Source organism: Ceratotherium simum, chromosome X (assembly GCF_057802395.1).
Source record: "Ceratotherium simum simum isolate JZ-2026a chromosome X, ASM5780239v1, whole genome shotgun sequence".
Taxonomy (NCBI): Eukaryota; Metazoa; Chordata; class Mammalia; order Perissodactyla; family Rhinocerotidae; genus Ceratotherium; species Ceratotherium simum.
The window spans coordinates 64518394-64541786 of NC_141940.1; the positions used below are offsets into that span (position 1 = coordinate 64518394).

At 36.7% G+C, this 23393-nt stretch overlaps 1 protein-coding gene and 1 pseudogene across 1 annotated transcript; one reads left to right on the top strand and one right to left on the bottom strand.

Moving 5' to 3' along the window:
• Positions 1-11305: 11305 nt before the first annotated feature.
• On the bottom strand, positions 11306-15417 carry LOC101393347 (TLR adapter interacting with SLC15A4 on the lysosome-like). Its single transcript, XM_014796507.2, has 2 exons — positions 15062-15417; positions 11306-13937 (listed from the first exon to the last, which is right to left on the bottom strand). Exons 1-2 carry the CDS (start codon positions 15215-15217, stop codon positions 12972-12974), a joined length of 1122 nt encoding a protein of 373 aa, XP_014651993.1. The 5' UTR covers positions 15218-15417; the 3' UTR covers positions 11306-12971.
• Positions 15418-18883: 3466 nt separating this feature from the next.
• On the top strand, positions 18884-23311 carry LOC147911870 (SH3 domain-binding glutamic acid-rich-like protein 3; annotated as a pseudogene).
• The last annotated feature ends 82 nt before the right edge of the window (positions 23312-23393 follow it).

Genomic DNA, 23393 nt, shown 5'->3' on the forward strand with positions numbered 1-23393 from the left:
TGTATGCATTCAATGAGGTATTATTCAGCCATAAAGGGAATGAAGTACTCAGACATGCTACGTGGATATACCTTGAAAACCTTATATTAAGTGAAAGAAGCTAGTCACAAAAGGCCATATATGATATGATATTATTTATGTGAAGTATCCAGCATAGGGAAATCCATAGAAACAGAAAGTAGATTAGTGGTTGCCAGGGACTTGGGGGAGACAGTAATGAGAAATAACTGCTAATGGGCATGGAATTTATTTTGGTGGTGATAAAAATATTCTGAAATCAGAGAGTTGTGATGGTTGCAAAATTCTGAATATATTGAAAACAAATAAATTGTACATTTTAAATGGGTGTAATTTATAGTGTGAATTATATCTCAATAAATCTATTATTAAAAATACTCTAGGTATCAATAGCCAAAATTATGCCATAAATAATAGCTTTTAGAATAATAGAAGATTGTATAAGAAGCATATTTCTACCCCATGCTTAATAAGAAGTTCATACAAGGGAGGCAAAAAGAATAGTCTGATTCTAGGTATGGTTTCTTTGAAGGGGTCCTGAGAACAGAATGTCTAAGAAAATAGGGAACTTATGTCCTTCTTTACACTTAGAATCCTAGGAGTCAGCATCTTCCCTGAGGTTCCCTGCACCAATATATTATCAGGGATGGAGGGAATCTCACATGGCCCAGAGTGACACAAAGGCAATTCCATTTTCTCATACTACAAAGAAAAATGTGTGCTGAGAAAGAGAGAGAGAATATCCTGAACAATTGTGATTTTGATTCATTTTGAGAAGTAAATACTGCAGGGGGGTGGGGGTTGGGAAGAAGTGCAAATAAAAGACATATGTAACTGAAGCCATCTCAGCAGGTGCCAGCATAATGGGGAAACATTAACCAAGGAGAGAAGGATTTCTGTGCTTTAGTGGATGCTAGCATGGGCAGACACTGATAACTAAGTACCTTTCCCAGATGCCATGATACTATTTGAGCAGCTGGAAACGTATATGCTACCCCAAGAGGAGGAGGAGGAGGTGAGGACAAATTCTGCATAGACTGAATTGAACCCTGAAATAACTAAGAAAACCTGAAAATGACGAACTTACCCAGAATTGACTAATAGCAAGCTTCTGCCAGTAGGTGGAATCAAGGCTCAAAGTTGAAAGGTAGTTTGATTATAGAAGAATAATGACTTTTGAGAACACTTGAATAAATGGTGTATGAAAGTCATACTTGCTGCATAAAGTGTACTAATATGATATGATAGAAAAAATAAACAGAAGAAATTTTATTAAATTTAAATGCATAATCAAAAACATATTTCCTCTTTCTATGAATGACCTTCCTGCCCCTTATGTAGGTTTTATTTCCAGATAACAGAATCTAGAGTTGGTTAACACTTCAGAATACAGCTAGTCGCATGCACTCTCCTTAACTGTACCTAGTCCCTCCTTGAACACCTCCAGTGGCATAGAAACTCATAATTCACAGTAAAGCCTATCGTATTTTGGATGTTATAATTGTTAGAATAATGTTTTTAATGACGATGTTTTCTAATATATGTAAACTGGTCTTAATTATGGTCTCATTAATTTATTTATTCATTTAATAAATATGTGACGGACACCATGTTAGGCACTGGTGTTGTAACAGGAAACAAGACAGGCACAGTATAGTGGGTAAGGCAGACATTAAACATGGATCAAGTACCCTGATCTTTCTCTGGCTTCTATGAAGCCATTGATTTATAAAGGAAAGTAGGAGGAAGCAAATACAACAAATCACCTTTCCATAGGTAATATCTATTTGGGAAATTAGCTGTTGAAATAATGGTTCATGGAATCTAAGATGGATGGGGAGGAAAGTGAAAATAGGAGAAGGCTACTTAGATGGGAACAAGTTAGAGGTATCAATGGACCAAAAGTTAAAGAACAATTATGGTAGGAGTGGTTGAACAAGTAATCTGAGAATATAGATAGGAGATTGTGGTAAGGAAATAGTGCTCGATGTGGATTAGAGCATTTTGGGGTAATGACCATGGCTGAGGTAGAATAGCCACAGGAGAAAAAAAGTGACAGTATTTTGGGTAGAAAGACTTTGAGTCATGCATCATAGTCTTCTATGAAAGAGGAAAGTGGCCAAGGCGTAGGAAAGAGGGGTATAGAAGAATGGCATGTGGCTCAAAAGAGCAGAGGATTTCTATAAGACAATGGGAGATTATTGGGCTGGAAGAAGTAGTGAGGAAGTAAGTAATTTCCAAAAAGTCTGATAAGAGGCAAGCTATGATGTGACCCTGAGTCACCTCACCTCAAGTCGGGTGTTCTCTATTCTCTACTGTCTCCCTTGATAATAATAGAGTTAATAAAGAAACTTTAAAAAGTGAATTTTTCCAATACAATCTAAGTTAAAATGAAAAGCAAGTCTAAAATCACTATTCAGACCTTATCATTACTTTCTTGATGACTTTGTAAAACTACCTAAAGGAAGACTTCTCCCTGGCTTACATACTGTTTTCTGTACTTGTTCCTCAGAACTGTGTTCTTACTGTCCCTTTCAGCTGAGGAGCTATTACTGTGATTAGTTGTTCTTTCCACATGAGATCCCAACATTCCCTTCTTCCTTTTTTGCAACAGACCTATCTCCCCATCAGAAGGAAATTCTTTCCTCTCAGAAAAATAGCACACACTATCTTCAATCTTCTACTGTGCTTCTTTAACACCAAGTCTTGTACCATTTGGGATCAAATCCATTAAAATTGGGTACATTCTTTGTCTTACGTGTTCTAAGGGTATTAAGTATGTGGTATTCCTTAGATCATCTTAAATTTTATATCAATTGCATTATATCTATTAATGCTAAATATAAAGTTAGAAAATGGCTTGTCTGCTGTGTTTAAGCCTATAAAAGACTTTTCAAAGGGCACCCGATATTTATTCTCAGGGTGAAGAATTATAAGAGCAATAGGTCTACAAGGAAGAATTTTTTCACTAGTTGATGATAAAATACCACAATGCACAACTGAAAGTTTGTTCCTCAAGAACTTTTAAAATAATACTACAATAAAATAACTAGTATCTTGAATGAATGGTTTAGACCTTCAGCAGCTTAAAAACAATATACTAGAAAGTATGACCTCCTAACATCTTTTTTCCTTTTTGGTGTAATTACTCTAAGATGTAGCCCAAGTAAATAACACTAATGCCCTGCATATAATGTGCTTCATTGATATTATCACTGTAGTCTCAAGGTGCAAGTATAAAGGAACATTCATAATTGAAAAACTAATTATTAAACAGCAGCAACCCAAATGACTAAAATTAGGAATTCCCAGTGTAAGGTGGACTTAAAATTGTGGCCTCCTAATTGCAATAAACTAAACTAGACTATATGTTCAAAAGATGCAAAACAGTAAATAAGCTATGTAAATAAGCTTATAAATTGCACCTGCATTTCAGAGTCACACTGCACTTCAGCAGATTCTAGTGTTTCCCATGAAATACTGTATGACAGATTCTGCAAAGATCCATGGAAAATAAATAAATGATCCTATATCCATCTTTATCTCTCAATATTTGGTCTCCAAATTTCTCACCTATGTTCCCAACCTCTTCAGGAAAAAAAAATTAAACTGTCTTGAATTGTTTTCTAGTTGTTTAATGTGTCTTAATCTTGTCTTCCCACCGAGAGTATAAACTTCTCTGAGATAGGGGTACCCTTCTCTCTCACTTACTTCCCTCATCCTCCAACATTCATTGTTCATAGATACAGGGTAAAAAGAAAAATATGACCCTCAGCAAGTCACTTACCCTTTATGACTTTATGTTTCCTTATCTTTACAGTGAAAGGGTTGATCTAGATCAGAGTTTCTTCACCAAATGTCTGTATCAGAACCTAGATAATATTTCTAAGTCCAAATCTCAGAGTCAGATTTGGTAGATCTGGGGTGGAGGTCAAGAAAATTTATCTCAGAGAAGCTCCTCAGCTGATTTTGATGGAGACTTCAAGTTGAAAAATAGGCTGTAAGAAATCTACTATTTTACAAACGAGAAACCATAGGAAACCATATATTCATAAACCATGTGAAAATATTTTCCAGCCCTTCTCGAGATCTTTTTGAGTCTAGGCTCTTCACACCAGCTAGTTCAGCCACTGTTCCACATCAGCCAGCTATTGGTTTTCACATTCTGGTCCATTCAGTTCCTTAAATTTAAAAAGTAATGAGATTCATCTTGTCCTCCTTTTTCTGGACATTAGCACCACTGAAGAAGGTGTTCCATATATATTTATATATTAGAGAACAGTTTTAAAGGTCTGCAGTGGCAGGAGAGAAGAAAGTAAATATATTTACCTGCTTCTTCAAACAAATAATGGCAGTTTGACTCATTTTTAATGGATTGCTTCCCTCTTAGGGAATAGCACTCACTGCATTTCAACATCCTTTCCATTTTATGAACACTTTGTTGCTCACTTTGATTATTTCCTTACCACTGCCCAATCAGCAAAACTAAACCAATGGGAAAATTGTCGCATTCGATGCTGTTATTTCTCTTTGAGAAGAACTTCCAAAAAGTAGAATAATTTTGCAAAATACATGGTGTATCAACCTTAAAATTTAGTGAATCTGGGGGTAGAGGATGAGAAATGATGAGTAACTACCATTGGTTGTATGACAGCTGACCACTGTGGTTGTTGAAGGCCAGAAGTAGCATTTTATGCCATCATTTGAGAGGAGGATTTGGAAGCAGCAATAAGACTTCATGCCAGTATATGGGAGCCCATGCCACAGGGTAAAATTTCTTATGACTGCTATTGATGATAGCAATGATGATGATGATGATGATGATGATGATGAGATTCTGGTCTCAGCATATAAAAGCCTGGTACTTTGATTTATTTAAGAAGAGGAAAGCAAACTTGATTGAGAATCACAAGACCTGTGTACAAGTGCCAGTTTGGTTACTAACTGCTTGGGCAATTTCTTTCCCTCTCTTTGGGGACCATTTTTTAATCTATAAAATAGTAGCGCTGGATTACATCAATCATATTCAAACTATTATAAGGAGCCCCCAAAGGGCTGCCTTAATGTGGGAAGAGGGTCAGAATCTTTATTATCTCTCTTTCAATCAGAGCAACTCTTCAAATGTCTGTTTTACATATCGGGCTACTGCATAAGTGTGTGGGGGGGGGTGCGGTATTTAGTTCTCTGGATTTTTTAAGAGTGAAAATCCACCTGGATTATTTATATGGAACTTTACATCTATGATGTCCCAGAACTCTACAATATCTATGCTTGGAAAGCAAAGACCTTCCAAGAGCTCACAATAAATCCTCCCTTATTTTTCCTCTATCAGATTTTTTACTATTGTCATATACTTCTGAAAGCAATCCATTGCCATCTTCCTGACCTTCAAGTCATAAGACATTGCCTAAGGAAAAAGCACTAGCTCCTATTCTATAAAATGGTCCTGTTGCCCCAACAGGACTGACCCTAGATCTAAGCAGATTCAGGTCTGCCTAGGTAGTGAAATTTTGAGGAACTAGGATAGAATGCTCAAATCCTCATCCCATAGGTAGCTAGATGAAGCCTGAATGCCTTTTTCCAAGAGAATAGAACCTGTTGTTCCACACTGGGAATTTAGGCTTATAATGCAGACCCCAATGGAAGAAGGAATGCTGACATATTCACCGTCAATTAGAAATGACTCCTGTCCGAGATTGAGCTTTTGATTATAGAAAAAAGAACTGAGTGCCTGAAATCACAAAACAGAACAAATCTCAGTTTCCTTGTGTATAAAATGAGAATAATGATAAATATAATAAAAACAACAATAACAGTGACCATTTATTGAGTATTTAATAGGTACCAAACATCATACTAGATACTTGACTTATACCGTCTCATTTCATCCTCACGACAATCTTATAAGGTAAGTAAATTACCTATTGCAATGATAAGGCTTCTGTTACTTATAACTTATTATTATTATCATTAGTATTATTATTGTTTAAAGGGTCTGGAATGGGGAGGCTAGAAAAATAAATTTCACCAACTGTACAGTCCTGCCATCACACTTCCTTGACAGCATAGAGTCACCTCTTTCTTTCAGATAGTATCCTAATTTCTGCCAATATTACATTTACTTAGAAAAACAAACTACTGTAGCTACAGCATTTGCTGCTGAAACCTACCACCCCTTCAGTGACTCTTCCACAAAGGTTCCCACCAGCATCATTACACTTCAGTGTAATAGAAGATACTATTCATTAAGCTTAAAAAGTTTATGTTTCTCTCATCCAGTGTTTATATGATTTCTCTTTAAGAAGTATTTACCACAAATTTCCTTCATCAGAAATAAAAGTTTAAATCATAATGTTATAAAATGTCTCAAGCACTTGGAAAAAGCCAGGCAAATCTTTTTCTTCCTATAATATATCCCTGTAGAACACAAAAGTGTCCCCTTCCAGCAGTAAACACTAACAGCATGTGTGTACTCTCATCTCTTATTTTACTTTGGGATGGTTCTGTTAAGTGATCGGAAGGGATTTATTGCAAGTGCTAATTAGGTTGGCAAAAAAGAAATTTTTCCCCCACCCCAGCCTTGAATGTGATGATTGACTGATTTGTTAGAATTGTGCTGATTCTTTACAAAAAGGCTTTATATTAGTGAAATCTTTTACCACTTGCCAAATCTCTTCACCTCCCTTCAATACTCATAACAGTCCTGTGATATAGTTGGGGCAAGTGTTGCTATCCTCATTTTCTAGATAAGGACATGGAGACTCGGAGAAGCAAATTGCCTTGTCAGGCAGTTAGTGAGTGGCTGAGTTGGAACTTTAGTAAAACTTAAATCTTCGCATTGCAAACCCTCTTCTCTTTCTAGCTCTATTCCCACCTGCTTCACTGAATGATTTACTCATGTAACAGAATTGAAACAGGGAATGTCTCAACACACTTACAACAAAAGAAAAGCTCTGATAGTCTATAAAGTCCCCAGGAGATGAATTTTTTTCCTCAGCTCTCCTTCAAGATAATGGCACTATAAAATGGTACCTTTGATTTACAGCCTCCAGAATTCTTGTTCTTTTCCCCCTTAGTTGGGTCACTCCAGCTCTCCACCCAATGCCTTTGTGTTCTGTCCCCCTGCTCTCTCTACACCTTTAACATTCACTCTGCCTTTTTTAATCACCCTGGAAAAAGCAAAGGAAAAACTTTGAATTTCAGTTACGTGAATATTTTTTTTAGTGTAAGTATGTCCCAAATATTGCATGGGGACATATTTATTTAAAAAAAAAGCAATTTGTTGTTTTCCTGAAATCCAAATTAACTGGACATTTGGTAATTTTATTTGCTAAATCTGGCAACCTTAGGTTAACAGCACAGATTCTTATGTCAGAATGACTTTATTTGAATACTGACTCCAACTCTGAGCAGCTGTATGATCTTGGGCAAAATTTTTTAACATCTCTGAACTTTCATTTCCTCCTGCCTAAAATGGGGAAGATAATATTACTTATCTAATAAGGTTGCTGAAAGAATTAAATAAGATAATGTGAGTAAAGCTCTTAGTAGAGGGCCTATCATATGATAAATACTCAAAATGGTAGTTATTAATATTACTGAATGACAATGACTATTAATAGCATTCTCCCTGTTAGGTAGACAGGCATTTAACAGGTAATAAAATCTTCAGTTATGTGGATAAAATTCTCTAGTAGAAATTTAGAGAACTTCACATGGATAGCCAGTCTTCTCAGGGCATGTATCTTTTTTATAGTTAAGCTTTAAAGTATAACTTAGTGTCTGAAACAGAAATAACTTCTGTTATGAAGCACAATGCAATATCAGTAGCTTTTAGGTCTGAGATGATATATAAAGCAGGAATAATATAAAGTAGAATGTTCAGGATAATCAAGATCCAACACCCAAGCTGTGGTCCACTCTTTAGTGTCTCAGGTCATTAAATTTCGTCAACATGTGGCAGGCAATAATTCCGTAAGTCAAACTGCACCTGGGTAATATATCAAGAAGCAAATGACCTTAGAGAAGAACACAGCAATAAAGATTCAAAGCAAGACAAGAGAGAATCAAAAAAAGTGACTAACAGTGAAGAATGCCAAAAGATTTGGTGTTCATGAATACATCTTCATTTACTTAGGAGTTACAAGAGAAAACTAGGGCCCAAGACTAGAAATAATAGTGTTAAAGCACAGGTTTTTGAATCAGGAATCTCAACACTGAAATAGATACAAGCAGAAGTGAGGGTCAAAATATTTAAAAACTTATATGAATAGAAAGTGCCACAGGTAGTATTGGAGCTGAGTACTAAAACCCCTTTGTTTGTCTTTTTAGTTGCTAGATCATAAGGAGCAAGGGTCCAGAGTGAGAGATCAGAGTGGCCAGGGTAGTCATGGTGGGAAGATTCATAATGTTGGGGGTAGCAGCTTCATACCTATTGGCACAGAAATATTCCAATATGTTTAATAATCAATAGAGACACACTGGTTGGATGGCAATCAAATAGCAGTCCTAGATACAAGGTTCAGACTAGATTACAAACAGGCCAAGCAGGCAGAAATACCAGCATAGGTTATCTACATGCTTATAACTTTCATGGCCCTAAAGTTGGATTGTGGTGATTTACTTTCACTCTTTGATTCAACATTAACTGGACTATAAACTTAGTGAAAAGCAATAATTGCATCAATTTTGTTCACCATTTATGCTCGCCTATCACAGTGCTCAATAAATATCTGTTTAATGAATAGCCAGTCAGTTTCTTTTAGTACCTAGAGTGTCCTGAGGATATGTCTTTCTAGAGAATGGAAAGCTCTGAGAATTCATTCTGATCTTGAACTGGTCTTGGAGGTCTGCTTCAGGCACAAGCTAGTCCTACATCATTTGAACCCTTAGATATCGATTCCTAAGCCTCACCTAAGGAAAAGAATACAAAGCTGCTCTACAATTACATGGCTTCCCTAAAGCAGGGCTGAACCCTTAAAGGAGAGAGGCAGAACCACACAAGTCACTGGGATCTTGAGCTGTTTTTCAATTCTACTCAAAGTCTATTTGGCAGATATGGATCCGGTTTACAATTGTAGAGGGAAATAAATTCCAGGAAATAGCCTACCTATGAACTTTAGTCACTCTCAGATAAAACCAAGGTCTTATGACAATTTATGTTTCTCATAATAAACTGCCTTTATTCATTTGGGGAAGTAAAAACCAGAACTGCATTGCAATTCTGTAAGCTACAAATTTCTCAGCTTTAAATAGAAATAGCAGAACAATTCAAAGAATTAGCTGCCCATAGTAATGATTCAGTATTTTTAATTGATGTCAGTATAACTTAATTTGGTTCTCATCATTTTTATAGATATGTTCTTGAATATAATTATTTAAAGGCTATTTCTGGGCTGGCCCCGTGGTTTAGCGGTTAAGTGCGCATGCTCCGCTGCTGGCGGCCAGGGTTCGGATCCCAGGCGTGCACTGACACACTGCTTCTCCAGCCATGCTGAGGCCGTGTCCCACATACAGCAACTAGAAGGATGTGCAGCTATGACATACAACTATCTACTGGGGCTTTGGGGGAAATAAATAAATAAATAAATAAATAAAAGGCTATTTCATGAAATTACAAGTGATGCTGTGCATTTACACCATAATAAACATGAAACCAACAGATAATAATAAGACCATTTTTACAAATTTCTACTAGACCTTGAGGAAAAGAACACAACAATATGATTGGGGATCAAAAGTCCCAAATTTCCAATAAGCATTTCTTAAAAGGGCAGTTATATTTATGTTAACAAAGTGAGAACACTTTTTTGCCATCATTTTTTCTCCTTTCAAATATTACTTTGTTTTTCCTGGATTTTCACACATTTGTAGCTGATTGGCTAATTTTCTATGCAAATAGCTAGTCATGAAAACATTAAATCACTTTTAATTTGATTTCATGGATTTTTTTGTTATTGCTTTGTTGATTTCTTTCTTTCCTGTATTGACTGAAAACAACTGTCCACTTAACTGCACATTAATCAAGTTTACTGAACACACTAATCTTCATCAAGCCACCCCTCCACCCTTCAATCAAACACACATTATGTAGTAATGCTATATTAGATTACCTGAAGATTCATTTTATTTGAAGATAAATATATGTGTATATATATAAAGATCTACTCTACTCATGCCCCCAAAGCAGCCCTACAAAAAGGGAAGTAGCATGTGAAAAAATATCCCTAGAGAACTATTTATTTTGTTTCCCCGCTTCCAAAAACCAGTTTTAATAAGACCCAAATGTTAAGGGTAAGATTGGAAAGAGCCAGAAAGTTTGATTACAACCTTGAATGGACCAGCTCAGTGTTATCTTCAGTCTTAAGAACCTCAGGGGGACTGACTTCTTTTGGAGACTAACCCATGAGACAAACAGATAAAGCCTAAAAATTCCTGGAGTCCAGTATAGACTCTATCCCTTGAATTGGTTTCAATGATTCAAAGACTCTCCTGAGAGAAAATTACCTGAGACTGGGTCAAACCCACTCGTGGCCCTACAATAGTGACTTGAAATCCAAAGATGGGATATAAATTAAACTGACCTATACAAGTAGGTAGCAGCACTGTATTGGGCATCATTCTTAACCTCCTCAACTTATTCCCTGCCCAGAAATATGATGATCCTCCCCAACTGCTGAATCATTAACATTTTCCATTTTCATAGAAGCAGAAAACTAATACTTTCAACTTCTGAAAAAGTGAGACAGAAATTCATCACTCCGTACATTTCAAATAACATTTTAAGGGGAACAGTATGGTCATGTAAGTGAAACCTATGATGAAACACAGAATGAAGAGTGACTACTTAAGGCCAAAATATAAACCACAACCTCAGGAATATTTCATTCAAGCATTAAAGGTAGTAGGTATGAGGTCAAGATAAAAAATAACACCAACTTTTTCATCTTTCCTTGTTTAAATATTGCATTGAATTCTAGGCCATTTTAACAATAAGTGAGTATCTTTAGATAATAAGCATTTTGATGCCATAAACAAGAGAGAAAAAATTGAAATCTGAGAGTATAATTAAATACATTTCTAAAGTTGATATTAGTTAAATATTGTGGCTTTTTATATAATACTATGTAGTCTTAACACTATTGATGAATATATCTGCCTCATTGATAAAGTATTAATACATACCACTATATCTAAGAAAACTTCACACCAATAATGTTGCCCAATGACATTTAATTCACTTTAGAAAAGATTAAATTTAATATCAATATTTTATCATTTTGGTAATTCATATTAAAATGTACAAATTTAGCAATATATAAGACAATGTACACACAATTGTTTTTCAATATCTACAAGACATTTAAGTCAGTGTTCCCAAAACTCCTACCCATTGTCTCTTCAGAATCAAATGTCTGAATGATGGATATGGACTGGGAGGGTTATGGGAGAAGATATTGGGGAAAGGAGTGATGAAGATAAAAACAGAAGATAAATTAGGGGTACTTATTATAAGATCATAGAAATTTGAAGAGGATGAAAATAAACTAAGAATTGTGTGATCAAAAGGAATAAGCTGTGGAGGCCCCATGTCATAGCAGTTAAGTGTGTAAGCTCTGCTGCTGGCGGCCCAGGTTCGGATCCCGGGCTTACCCTGATGCACCGCTTGTCAGGCCATGCTGTGGTGCCGTCCCATATAAAGTGGAGGAAGATGGGCAGAGATGTTAGCCCAGGGCCAGTCTTCCTCAGCAAAAAGGGGAGGATTGGCATGGATGTTAGCTCAGGGCTTATCTTCCTCACAAAAAAAAAAAAAGCTGTGAGCGCATTGTGGTAACTCATTCTATAAAATTTAATCCAAGACCAGAGAGATAAGTGGAAGGGAATATGTGATTACTAATACACAAATCTTATTAAGGTATAATGCAGTTATAAGAATTCCATAAAAGAAATTCATATCATTTTATTTTACAAGCAAAAGTGCATTCCAATCATTTTACTATATCCAGGAGAAGGGTGAGCTGTTAAGTGTAGGGTCTTGTTTCCAAGTCTGCAACAAATTGTACCATTCTTTTAGGTATATTTTGTTAATTCATTTATTTAATTTATATTCCAAAATTGCCATAACATCCTGCTAACTTTTATCCTAAACCAGGATGTTGATGGAAGATAATCTGAGAAGTGTAACAAGTTGCCAAGGGAGCCTCTTCATTTCTAGATGGTGGTTCTCTATGCACTTTGTTCACTTTATCTGTATGCTTTTCTTCCTCCCATTCCTGCAAATCACCGTGCATAACATAGTGATATAAAAAAGTTGATGCTTGTCCCAGGAAAGTTCAAAAGAATCAAATTTCAACAGCAAATTCTCCATCTTTTCTCAAGCCTTTCTTCCATATTTGTTTCAAATATCACTTAAATCCAACTTTTGTTTGAAGAATTTCCACTAGTCTATTCTGATTATCAGTGTAAAAGATCCTGTATGTTGAAAATAAAAGGAAGGATGTTAAGCACTACTCATACGTCTTTAAACATTTTTGTGGAGAACTAAAAGCTCCTGTATGATATAGTTTTTAGTGGTCCTTTCAGTAGCTGGCAGTAATAATCTTCTCCTGGTCTCACTTTTTTTTTTTTTACCACTTTTGTGATAAATAAAGCTGATGTGTGAGAGTGATGAGGTTAATTTGGGATGCCTGTGGCAATTAGATAGATAAGCACATGTGGAATATACAAACTTGAATATGGCAACCATTAAAGATGTCAAAACAATTAGAAAATATGGTCATAAAACTTAAGTACTAAAATTGTCTCCTACAAGAATTCAGATGTACCATTGGTCAAATAATTTCTCAAAAAAATGTAATAACCACACTCCAAAGGAGGCCTGATGTAACATAAGCCAGAGAAGACTATTGTTTCTCTAGTCTCTTAAGTCAGTCCAACCAATGTACAAATGGTTCCTATTGTAGATGTGATACAAGTTCTCTACTTCTCTGGTTTGATATTTGTAAGTTAGGAGTGCTGAATTCAGAATTGTTTCCATAAACATTATGAAGATTACATCTTGCTAAAGAATGTAGGAGAGCTTCCCGAGCTTTCGATTCCTCTATGTTCTGCTCTTGAGAGATTTGAAGGCTAATCTGATTTACATTATTCATTAGCAAATTGGAAGCCATAAGATTGGTTATTGAGTGGCACCTAGTGAGATTTTCTTCCAAAAATTGTTTGTAGAGTTCATCCACCTTTTTTTCCATATAACTATTAAGCATAGAATTAGAGAGGGGCTGCTTATGAATCAGCATACTTTTTTCTCGAATTTCATCCCCATTCAAAAGCTTTGAGGCAGGTAGTTTCTCTAGAGGCTCAATGACAGGAGAATGACCCAATGGTATATCTACTGAAAGTAAAAGGGGACCATTAAAAGCATCATCACGTATGTGTTCCACAAAGCAGCCTGAGTCATACATGTTTCCCACGTGGTCTCCTCCAATCTGTAGGTCAGGATAATTCTGGCAAATACTTGTACACGACCAAGATCGGTATAAATCCAGTTGTCTTTCATCATGTTGTTCTCTCTTTGGAATGGGCAATGCAACAGACACATTTCCTGGAAGGGATGCACTTTTGCATTTAGCTACAGTTACCTCATCCACAGATTTTATTTTATTTGTACTATTACTTTGCTCTGTTAAACTTTCTTTCACAACCTTATCTTGATTTTCCATTTTCTCAGGGGAAAGTGAATTGTCTTCTATATCTAAAAGCTGCTTTTTCCAAGTTTCCTTTTCATCATTTGAGGTCTTCTTACATGTAAGTGGTCTGCAATATTTTGTATATTTCTGTTCTTTGTATAGGAGTTCAATTAGGAAGGCTTCTCCAAGCATTTTGTTAGACAAGTTTTCTAAACAGAAGAGTGCAGTATATTCCTGTAATATAAAATAACTCATTAAGGCAACATACATTAAAATTTCAAATGAAGACTCATCTCCTACATGAAACACAAGTGATTTAGGGAGGCAGTATTGCTCAAAGGATAGAGAGTAGGACCAGGAGTAAGGAGACTTGGATTTTGATTCTGCCATTAACTTTTTAATATCAGGTAATTTATTTACCAATCCTGGGTCTCAATTTCCCTATCAATTAAATGATGATAATAATACTCCCATGCTTTCTTCACAGGGTTATTATCAGGATAATATTATATGGTATACATGCAAATGTTTTAAAAAGTACACTTATACAAATGCATAATTATTTTAATATATATATTTAACTGTCATAAATGATTTATTTAAAAGTTATTAAAGTGCCTAACCCTTCCTCTATCTTCAAATAGTCTACGTAAAATTAAGCCTACTTTCAAAGAATTGGTCTTAACTGTGTTTTTATTAATGTCATTTGAATCACACATTGAAAAAAATTACTATACTTTAAAATGTGTACAAGAGATGGATATTTATATATAGTTTGAACTCATGAAAACTTTCTGATTTAGACTATAAATGTAGCCAATTACTTTATCAATAATTTTAATGTAAATACGTTTGTTAAATTCACTACCACGCTTTTTTCTTTTTCTTTTGTCTTTTCCTCCTTCCCTTCCTCCCTTTTTCTTTCTTTCTTTCCTTCTTTCCCTCCCTCTCTCTCTCTTTCTCTCTCCTTCCCTCCTTCTTCCTCCCTCTCTCCCTTTCTTCCTACCTTTCTTCCTTCTCTCTCTCTCTCCTTTCCTCCCTCCCTCCCTCTCCGTCTCTCTCTCCATTCCTTCTTTCCTTCCTCTCTTTTCTTTCAGACTTAAATCTTATTTCTAGAAGCACTTATTTCAGTCTTTTTTAATGGTTCTTTTGTGCAATTTTAAGATTTCCAATTTTCCCTATAAACTCTACAAGGGTACAGAAGGAAAAAGCAGATTTGATTTAAGACACAATTTTCCTTTTATAGGTCTATAGTGTCTACTATAAATGTTTCCCAGAAACCTACTTATTCGTATATAAAGGCTTTTTGGAAGAAAATAAAACTATATGACCCAAAATATGTAAGAATTTAGACTTACCTTTCTCGATGTCGGGATATCTAAAGATTCAGTCTTCTGATATTCCAACAGTACAAACACAGGAAAGTCCCTTTTGACTTGTTTGTTTCTCAGCTTTTGCTTACACCTCAGAAAGATAACTTTAACCACACAAAATGAAATGGTTCTGCTTTCCATTCATACCCTAGGACTGAACCAAACTAATAGGAAAATGATGTGGGTTGATCTCATATATGGTATGGTAATGCTCACATACCAAAAGAGGATCTTGAAAGTGTTTACTCAAGACGCAAAATACAATGACAGTGGGAAATGTGAAGAGCAATAGCTTTCCTCATTCAAGTGAAGATAGAGACAAGGTTATTTTTTTTTTAAGTAAAAAAATGTAGTGCGGCACCCAGCATATTCTGTAACAGGGAATAATTAAAAATAACTTAAATGGCCATCAATAAGGCAATGGTTAGATAAATTATGATAAATCTATTATAGGAAATACTAAACTGAGGAATTTTAAGGATGGAATGATAACAAGCATCTATTAAGTAATTACTAGATAACGGTCATTCTAAATGTTTTACACATACTGCTTAATTTAAAACAGAAGCTATTTTCTCCATTATACAGAGGAAACAAAGACAGAGAAAGGTTATATACTTGTGGAAGGTCACAAAGCTAGTAAATGGTGGAACTAGGATTTGCACCAGGCAATTGAATTCAGAACCCGTGCTCTTAATCTCTACACTGTATTACTTCTATGTGCACTGAGGGACTGCAAGTTGCAGAACAATACATACAGTATGATTCCATCATGTATTGAGTGTGTACTATGTGCCAGACACCTTTCTAAATATTTCACATATACTAACTAATTTAATCCTCATAACATCTCTGTGAAATAGATATTATAATCTCCATTTCACCTATGAGGAAACTGAGGCACAGTGAAGTTAGATAAGATGCCCAATATCACACAGTTGTAAGTGGTAGAGTCTGGATTTGAACCCAGGCAGCCTGGCTTCAATGCCTGTGTGTTTAACTTCCCTGCTATAACTGACCTTTTCTTACTTTTAATTGACTTAATATATGTAATCACGTTTGTGGAAAAGGATACAAATCAAATTGTTAATAGTGGTTTCCTCTGGAAGAGGGTGGCAGGGAGAAAGTGAAGGGGTAATTTTACTTTTTACTCCCTATATTTCTATATTGTTTGAATTCTTCTACATTGAACATGTATTCATGTATTATTTGCATGATTGAAAAACGAATAATTCTCATACTTAAAAGGACAAGAAAAAAACTATATTACCTTCTTTAGAATGTATTTTCCCAATCTCACAGGTGTCTGGCCCATTCTTTTCTTTTTTCCTAAGGAAGATTCACTCTGCCTTAACATCTGTTGCCAATTTTCCTCTTTTTTTTTTTTTTTGCTTGAGGAAGATCAGCCCTGAGCTAACATCTGTGCCAATATTCCTCTATTTTGTATGTGGGATGCCGCACACCATGGCTGGTGAGTGATGTAGGTCTGTGCCCGGGATCCAAACCCACAAACCCAGGCCGCCGAAGCTGAGCACGTGGAACTTGAACCACTCAGCCATGGGGCCGGCACCTGGCCCATCCTTTAGAATGATTTTAAACCCAGATACAAACTGCCAAAGTAGACTGGGAAGCATAAACAAAATCTCTACACAGTTGATAATTTTGGCTACAATTATCGATATAGCTTTTGTTTTACAAATAATTATTTGAAAGTAATTATCACAAACATCCTACAGAATAAGTTAATTCTAATTTTGTATGCGATACCAACTAATTTCTTTTAGGTTGTCAAAGATATCCTCCTGTAAGAAATAGTGTATTAATATAGCTTGGAACCAAGAGAATGACTCACAGAGAAATGAGGAAATATGTTACAATCCCGCACCAGAAAGATTATGAAAATAATTGTAAAAAATATATTTTCTATAGCTGCTACCACAAAGGAATATTAAAAGAAAACGGAGATCTCAAGGTGTTCCTAACCTAGACTCCTTCATTGATTATATCCCATCTCCTTTGCCTCCTTCATTCCTATATCCAGCTGATCCAAATTCTAGCAGTCCCCTGTCCTAAATCTCTCTGCCTTTCGCTACTGTCTTTTCGTTCTTGAATTGTTGCAGTTGCTTCCAATTTTGCACTCTTTCAAATCCACTTGTCATGTAAGATTGATCCACCTTTCACACAAACCTGCTAAATTCTTCAATGGCTTCTAATCATCCATGGATCAATAATAAGAATAGATATAATTTATTGAGTGTCTTATAAGGGAAATACTCTTAGGCAACATCTGTACTTATTTAAACTTCACAACAAATCTGCAAGTTATGATTTTTCACATTTTTATAAAACCAGGAAACAGCCTCAAAAAGACTAAAAATCAACATCTTACATGAAACCTGAAGGTCTAAGTGCTTTTCCCTGTTTACTTCCTCAGCTTCTACTCCTTTACTTGCTCCCAAAACTCCAATTACCATGTTGCTTCATCACTGTTCCTTTTGCCTAAAATTCCTATTCTTTTTTCTCTCTCTCTCTCTTTTTTTTTTTTTTTTGCTGAGGAAGATTGGGTCTGGGCTAACATCCATGCCCATCTTCCTCTACTTTATACGGGATGCCACCACAGCATGGCTTGATGAGCGGTGCGTTGGTCCACACCCGAGATCCGAACCCCCAGACCCCGGGCCACTGAAGTGGAGTGCATGAACTTAACTGCTACGTCACTGGGCCAGCCCCTAAAATTCCTATTCTTATAATTTCCTGGCAGACTATACATCCTTCAGGTTTCATTTTAGCTCTCATTACTTCAGGGATACCTCCTTGATCCCACTTGGCCTAGTTTAGATTTCTCTACATTGCATTTACCTCATATTATTAATCATCACTCTGTGGGTTCCTTGAAGGTAAATGCTTTGTCTTATTCAAATTGAGGTGTTTGTTCCCAAGCAGCATGCAAATTATAATAATTATTTTAATTTTCTGCACTACCTACATGTCAGATCCTGTGCCAAACACTTTTACATACTTAATTCATTTAACCTTCATGATGATGCTGTCAGGTAGGCATCGCCCTTCTCACCTTAACAATAGAGAAACTGACATTCATAAGTAAGTAATTTGCCCAAGTTCCATAGTCATTAAGTGGTAGAATCATGGAATCCGAATTTGCCTAACACAAAAGCTGGTGCTGGGGCCAGACAGGTGGCACAAGCAGTTAAGAGCTCCCGCTCTGCTGCGGAGGCCCGGGGTTCACGGGTTTGGATCCCGGCCACACATCGACGCACCGCTTGGCAAGCTATGTTGTGGCGGCGTCCCATATAAAGTAGAGGAAGATGGGCATGGATGTTAGCCCAGGGCCAGTCTTCCTCAGCAAAAAAATGAGGAGGATTGGCAGATGTTAGCTTGGGCCGATGTTCCTCACAAAAAAAAAAAAAAGCTAGTGCTGAGGTTCTTTGGCCTTTCGCTCTCATTTTCCATTGCCCATTCATAGCAAACCCCCAAAATCCTGTAAATATTATCGCTGTCTTCAACTACTGGGAAATGCTAAAACTCGAAAACAAAGGCTGGAATAATGAGCTACTGAATGCATTGAAGAGGAAGCAGACATTAAAGCGCTGAGGTCATGGAATTACACAAGGGGGAGAGGAAGTGCTATGAGAGTCAGAGACTATTACACTCACTATTACACAAACCAAAAGGTCAACACCCAGAAGGAGAGGGTGCCTGGCAAAGCAAGTCATCAAGAAAGGAGGGGGGCTGGAGAGGGAAAGAAGGCATCTCCCTGAGCTAGGAGAAAAGGTAACAAAGGTTGCTATGGTGGTCCAGTTCAGTCCAGGTAAGCATCGGCACCATTTGCTCTATCCCTCAAACCTAGGCAACACTAGTTTTAATTTATCTCTCTTCTTCACTCATTATATTGTATTTTGGCCATTTTCTGCCTCACGTGTCTGGGTCCTTCATTCGCGGCCGCGGTTACCAAGCAGGAAAGCTCGTGCTCACCACCATTCTCAAGCAGGGAGATGGGAGAAGGGGCAGCAGAAATGCAGAGTCCATTTGCTCTTCCCCACCTCCTTCCCTGGGCCTCGCAGATGAGGAGAGAAAAGAGGCCTTAACTGGAGTTTATCACCCCTGAGACTTCAGCCCCTCCCCCCAGGCCGGTGGGGGCTACTGCCTCCTGGTCACTAGGCTCCTAGAGTTCAGAATGGGCACTCCCTGCGCCGCAAAGGCACTTGTTTCCCAGCCAATCCTGACTGCACGGGCCGCTGGCCCTTAGCAACGGACCTGGAGAAGGGCAGGGCCGCGCGCTGGGATTTTGCGTCTTGTAGCTGAGCCAAAAGCAGCAGTGAAGTGGATAACTCTGGGTTACTTCTGCAAAGTAGCCTCGGAGTGGAAACAACGAGCTCCAATAAAGTCTATTATACCAGCGTGTCAGGGTCTAGGGAGGTGAGTGAAAAGCAAGGGGATTCAGTGGGCAAAAATGATTAGAGCAAAGACATTCTAGTTGGGGACTTAAGGATTGTGCTACGACATCTCCTTCTTGCCTTTCATTTTTCAGCTCCCTCTTGCCCAGGTTTTTGGGAGTGGGAGGTGCATGGGGAAAACAGAGAATGTAGTTAATACCCTCACCCAGCTTGTGCTCTAGGAACTGATTGATCTGGGAGGTTTTTGTGTCCTGAGCTCAACCATCTTAAGGGCGTCCAATAATTTTGCAGATGTTTCAGATGGAGGAGATAAAGAACACTGTTTAGGATGGGAGAGGAAAAATGCCAGTGAGTGAATGGCCAAAATCCTCGGAGAAGACTAGGTAACCTCCAAAAGACAAACTGATTGTTAATTTCTAAGAACAAGGTGTGTTTGCATAGATCAGACGTTTCTTAGATTAGTGTTTAGATGAATTATATTGACCAAGATGTAAGAAGTTTTATAGAACAGTGCTTTCCAACAGCAATATATTGTAAGCTATGTATGTAATTTTGAATTTTCTAGTAGCCACTTAAAAAAAAAAAAGAGATGAGATTAATTTTAATATATGTTATTTAAGACAAAATATACAAAATGTTATTGCAACATATAATCAGTATAAAAATAGAGATGTTACATATTCTTTTTTCGTATTAAATCCTCAAAATCCAGTATTTATTTTGCACTTACAGCACATCTCATTTCGGACTAGCCACACTTCAAATGCTCAGTAGTCACATCTGGCTAGTGGTTATCACATTAGCTTAGTTAAAGAAGGACCATTATATGGCTAAGAACTTCATTCTGCAAAGTTTTTGGAGAAGCATGAAAACTGAAGTATTTGGAATTGATTATAAATGGTTGACAGACATTCATGACACTCCTGCTGTGTATCAGATACCATGATAGGTGCTGGGAGGAATGAGATTTGATCTCGGCCCAGAAAGAGTGCATTGCTTTTGCATAAAGCCTTGTCAGGTAGATTAAGGATTTCACCTGGGTACTAAGGAACAACAATAACAAGAAGCAGTTTAAAAAAGGAAAATATGGGCCATTTGACTAGTTTTTTTTAAACGTTATAATTTATGTTATTGGATATGGTACTAAGAGTCTCTAGGAGGGAATGATTAGGAATCAGTAAGGACCACAATGTATGCAGCAGAGGACTCACCCAACTGTTGGTCTGTGTCTCTCAAACTGTGACATAAAAATCATCTGGAGGGCTTGTTAGAACATCCCGGGGACCCACTCCCAGAGAACCTGATTCTGTAGTTTTGAGGTGGGGTAAGGCTGATGCTGCTGGTCTTATGAACCACACTCAGACTAGCACTTGTCTAAGAAACTGTTCTTCTCTTAATGGGTTCCTCTGAAAAGGTTTTAAAAAGCCACTATAATAATGTGACTTAAGTCACATGCACCATGCTTTTGTAATTTTAAAAAATTAAGGAGCCTCAGAAAGTGGAAATGTTGCATTTTGGAATTTCAGAAATTTCTCAGCTATTGGTTGGAAATAGGCAGAGTTTTGTAAGCATGACTGGATTACATTTCCAAGTCATCAAACAAAAAGCCTACTGACATGCACTTTCACAGAAATCACGCTTGAATAAGCTGGGGTTTGTACTTGTTTTCACATATGTTTTCTCATTCTAGCATCAGAAGTTTTATGTGACAAAATTGCTCAAGATTGTCATGTGAAAATGTAGAAACCTCAAACTTTAAAATTTATGTTATAGTTATTAACAAAAGATTTGTAGATATAAAATATGTTTAAAAGGTGACCAACTATTACAATTTTACTTTAGCAGTAGTGTGTGTTTCAGGGGAAAAGGCAATGGGGGAAATACAGTCTATTAACAGATGATCCAAATCTAACAGTTCATATGAGAGGACATAGCAAGAACTGGCCACTTTCATCCCCTCACATATTTGTAAATCTTAATCCCCTGATGTATTTATTTTATTTTACTTTTTCATCCCATGAATTTTATCTCTATACTTAGGCATAGTCGCCAATTATGGTTTAGAACACGTAGTATGTTTCCCTCAAATTTAAAAACCTGGTATCATGTCCATTTCCTGGAGAGCTACTATAGATATTAGCATAAATTAATGCAGTGATGAGTTCAAAAGCCTGCTTCAACTGTTAGCAGAATGTTAATACCACTTCATGTGCAGTATTGATGCCAGCCCTGATATCAGTTCCCCTATATTAAACCCAGCATATATGGGGTTAAAACCAAAAGCACTCATTCCCTTTTCCCTGCTTCTCTAAGTTACATTCACATGTAAATATCATTTTCTTTCACTTTTGTATCCCTGAATTTCACAAGGCAAATAGAAGTCACAAATTGTTAAAAGCCCAGGTGGCCTCACACTGAAGTTTGGCTAGTTATGGGTCCTTTGAAGTTTTGTTACAGGGAAACTGATATCCAGAGAACATTGAGAAGCTGAAGCTTCCCAGACCCCAACTCCTTGGCTTCCTGGTGCCAAAATCCACCGTTCGTCACAGAGGCAGACAACCAAGGACACCCAGTTGTGGATTCCCTTATCTGCCAAACACAGGCTGATGGGAAAGCACCAACCAGCAAGGCCACAGGCTCCCCCTCCCTACAAGCAGCTGCATTCCTCGCAACCTTTAAAACCAGTGCCTCCCATCTTTCGGATGGAGATGATTTTGAGGGCTCACTCTCGTCTCCCAACTGACGTCACCCAAAATAAAAACTCTTTCCTTGCCATAAGCCTGGTGTTCCAGTTTTTATTTGGCCCCTCTTGTTTGGTGGTTAGAGAACCTGTGATTGTGCCCAGTAACAGTATGAAATCAATCTGGTAAAGATTTATAACCCACTAGAGATTTTCACCCCCCACTGACCTTACTATAATTCTTCATATATATATATATATATATGTATGTATATATATATATATATATATAAAACATATTTATATATTACATATATGTGTGTATCTGTGTGTGTATATTACAAGAAAATTACCTAACGTTTACTCCTCAAATAAATATCACACAATTAAAAGCTGTTCCTTTTCCATAGCATAATGGACGGGGAAAATAAAAATAAAGCATAAAACATTGGGATCAGTTGATTAGCATCTTTCTATCTCTCTATATCTTTGTCTATCTAGGTGAAACAGAGATAGGAAGAAGTTACCAGAATTTTAGATATTTACAAACTAAAATATGAATTAATAGATATTTCTGTCAGTTTGAAAGTACTTCAAGAAATGAGGATGAAGGTTTCCACTCCTAAGTCTCTACCAGCTCGGATATTCAATGGCCAAGAATATGTGGAGTAAGAGTAAATGTCCATTTTTGTTTTACTTTCATTTCATATCTTAAGGTCATATACATGCAGAACTAATACGTTTATGGGGTGTGAGGGTCAGGTTTCTCCATTTATAGAATAACTTAATTATGTTCCCAGACACAAGGCAATTTATACTTTGTTATGAAAATATTAGTATAAAAGGAAACTATATCACGCTGCTTATTTGGGGATACATGTGTAGTCTTTTCCTCGTATATTCAAGTATGAAGTGACTGATGCTCTGGGAAAAGTTTTTTATCTAACTTAGTTGGCAGAGGTTTGCAAAGGCCCAGGCAAGATAATAAGCAAACTTACCTAGACACTTGAGTTTAATGACTTCATAACTGGGAATTATCAGCATTGATATTAAAAGTTAATTTTAATTCCATTTAAGATTGAAATGTTTCACAAGGCAAAGGAGAACAAAGAGATTCTGAAATTCCTGAAGATGGAATGAATGCGCAGTAATGATACAAAAGATGTTTACTAAGATGGATCTGCATATATTTCTATATTCATCAGTTACTTTTAATTATAAC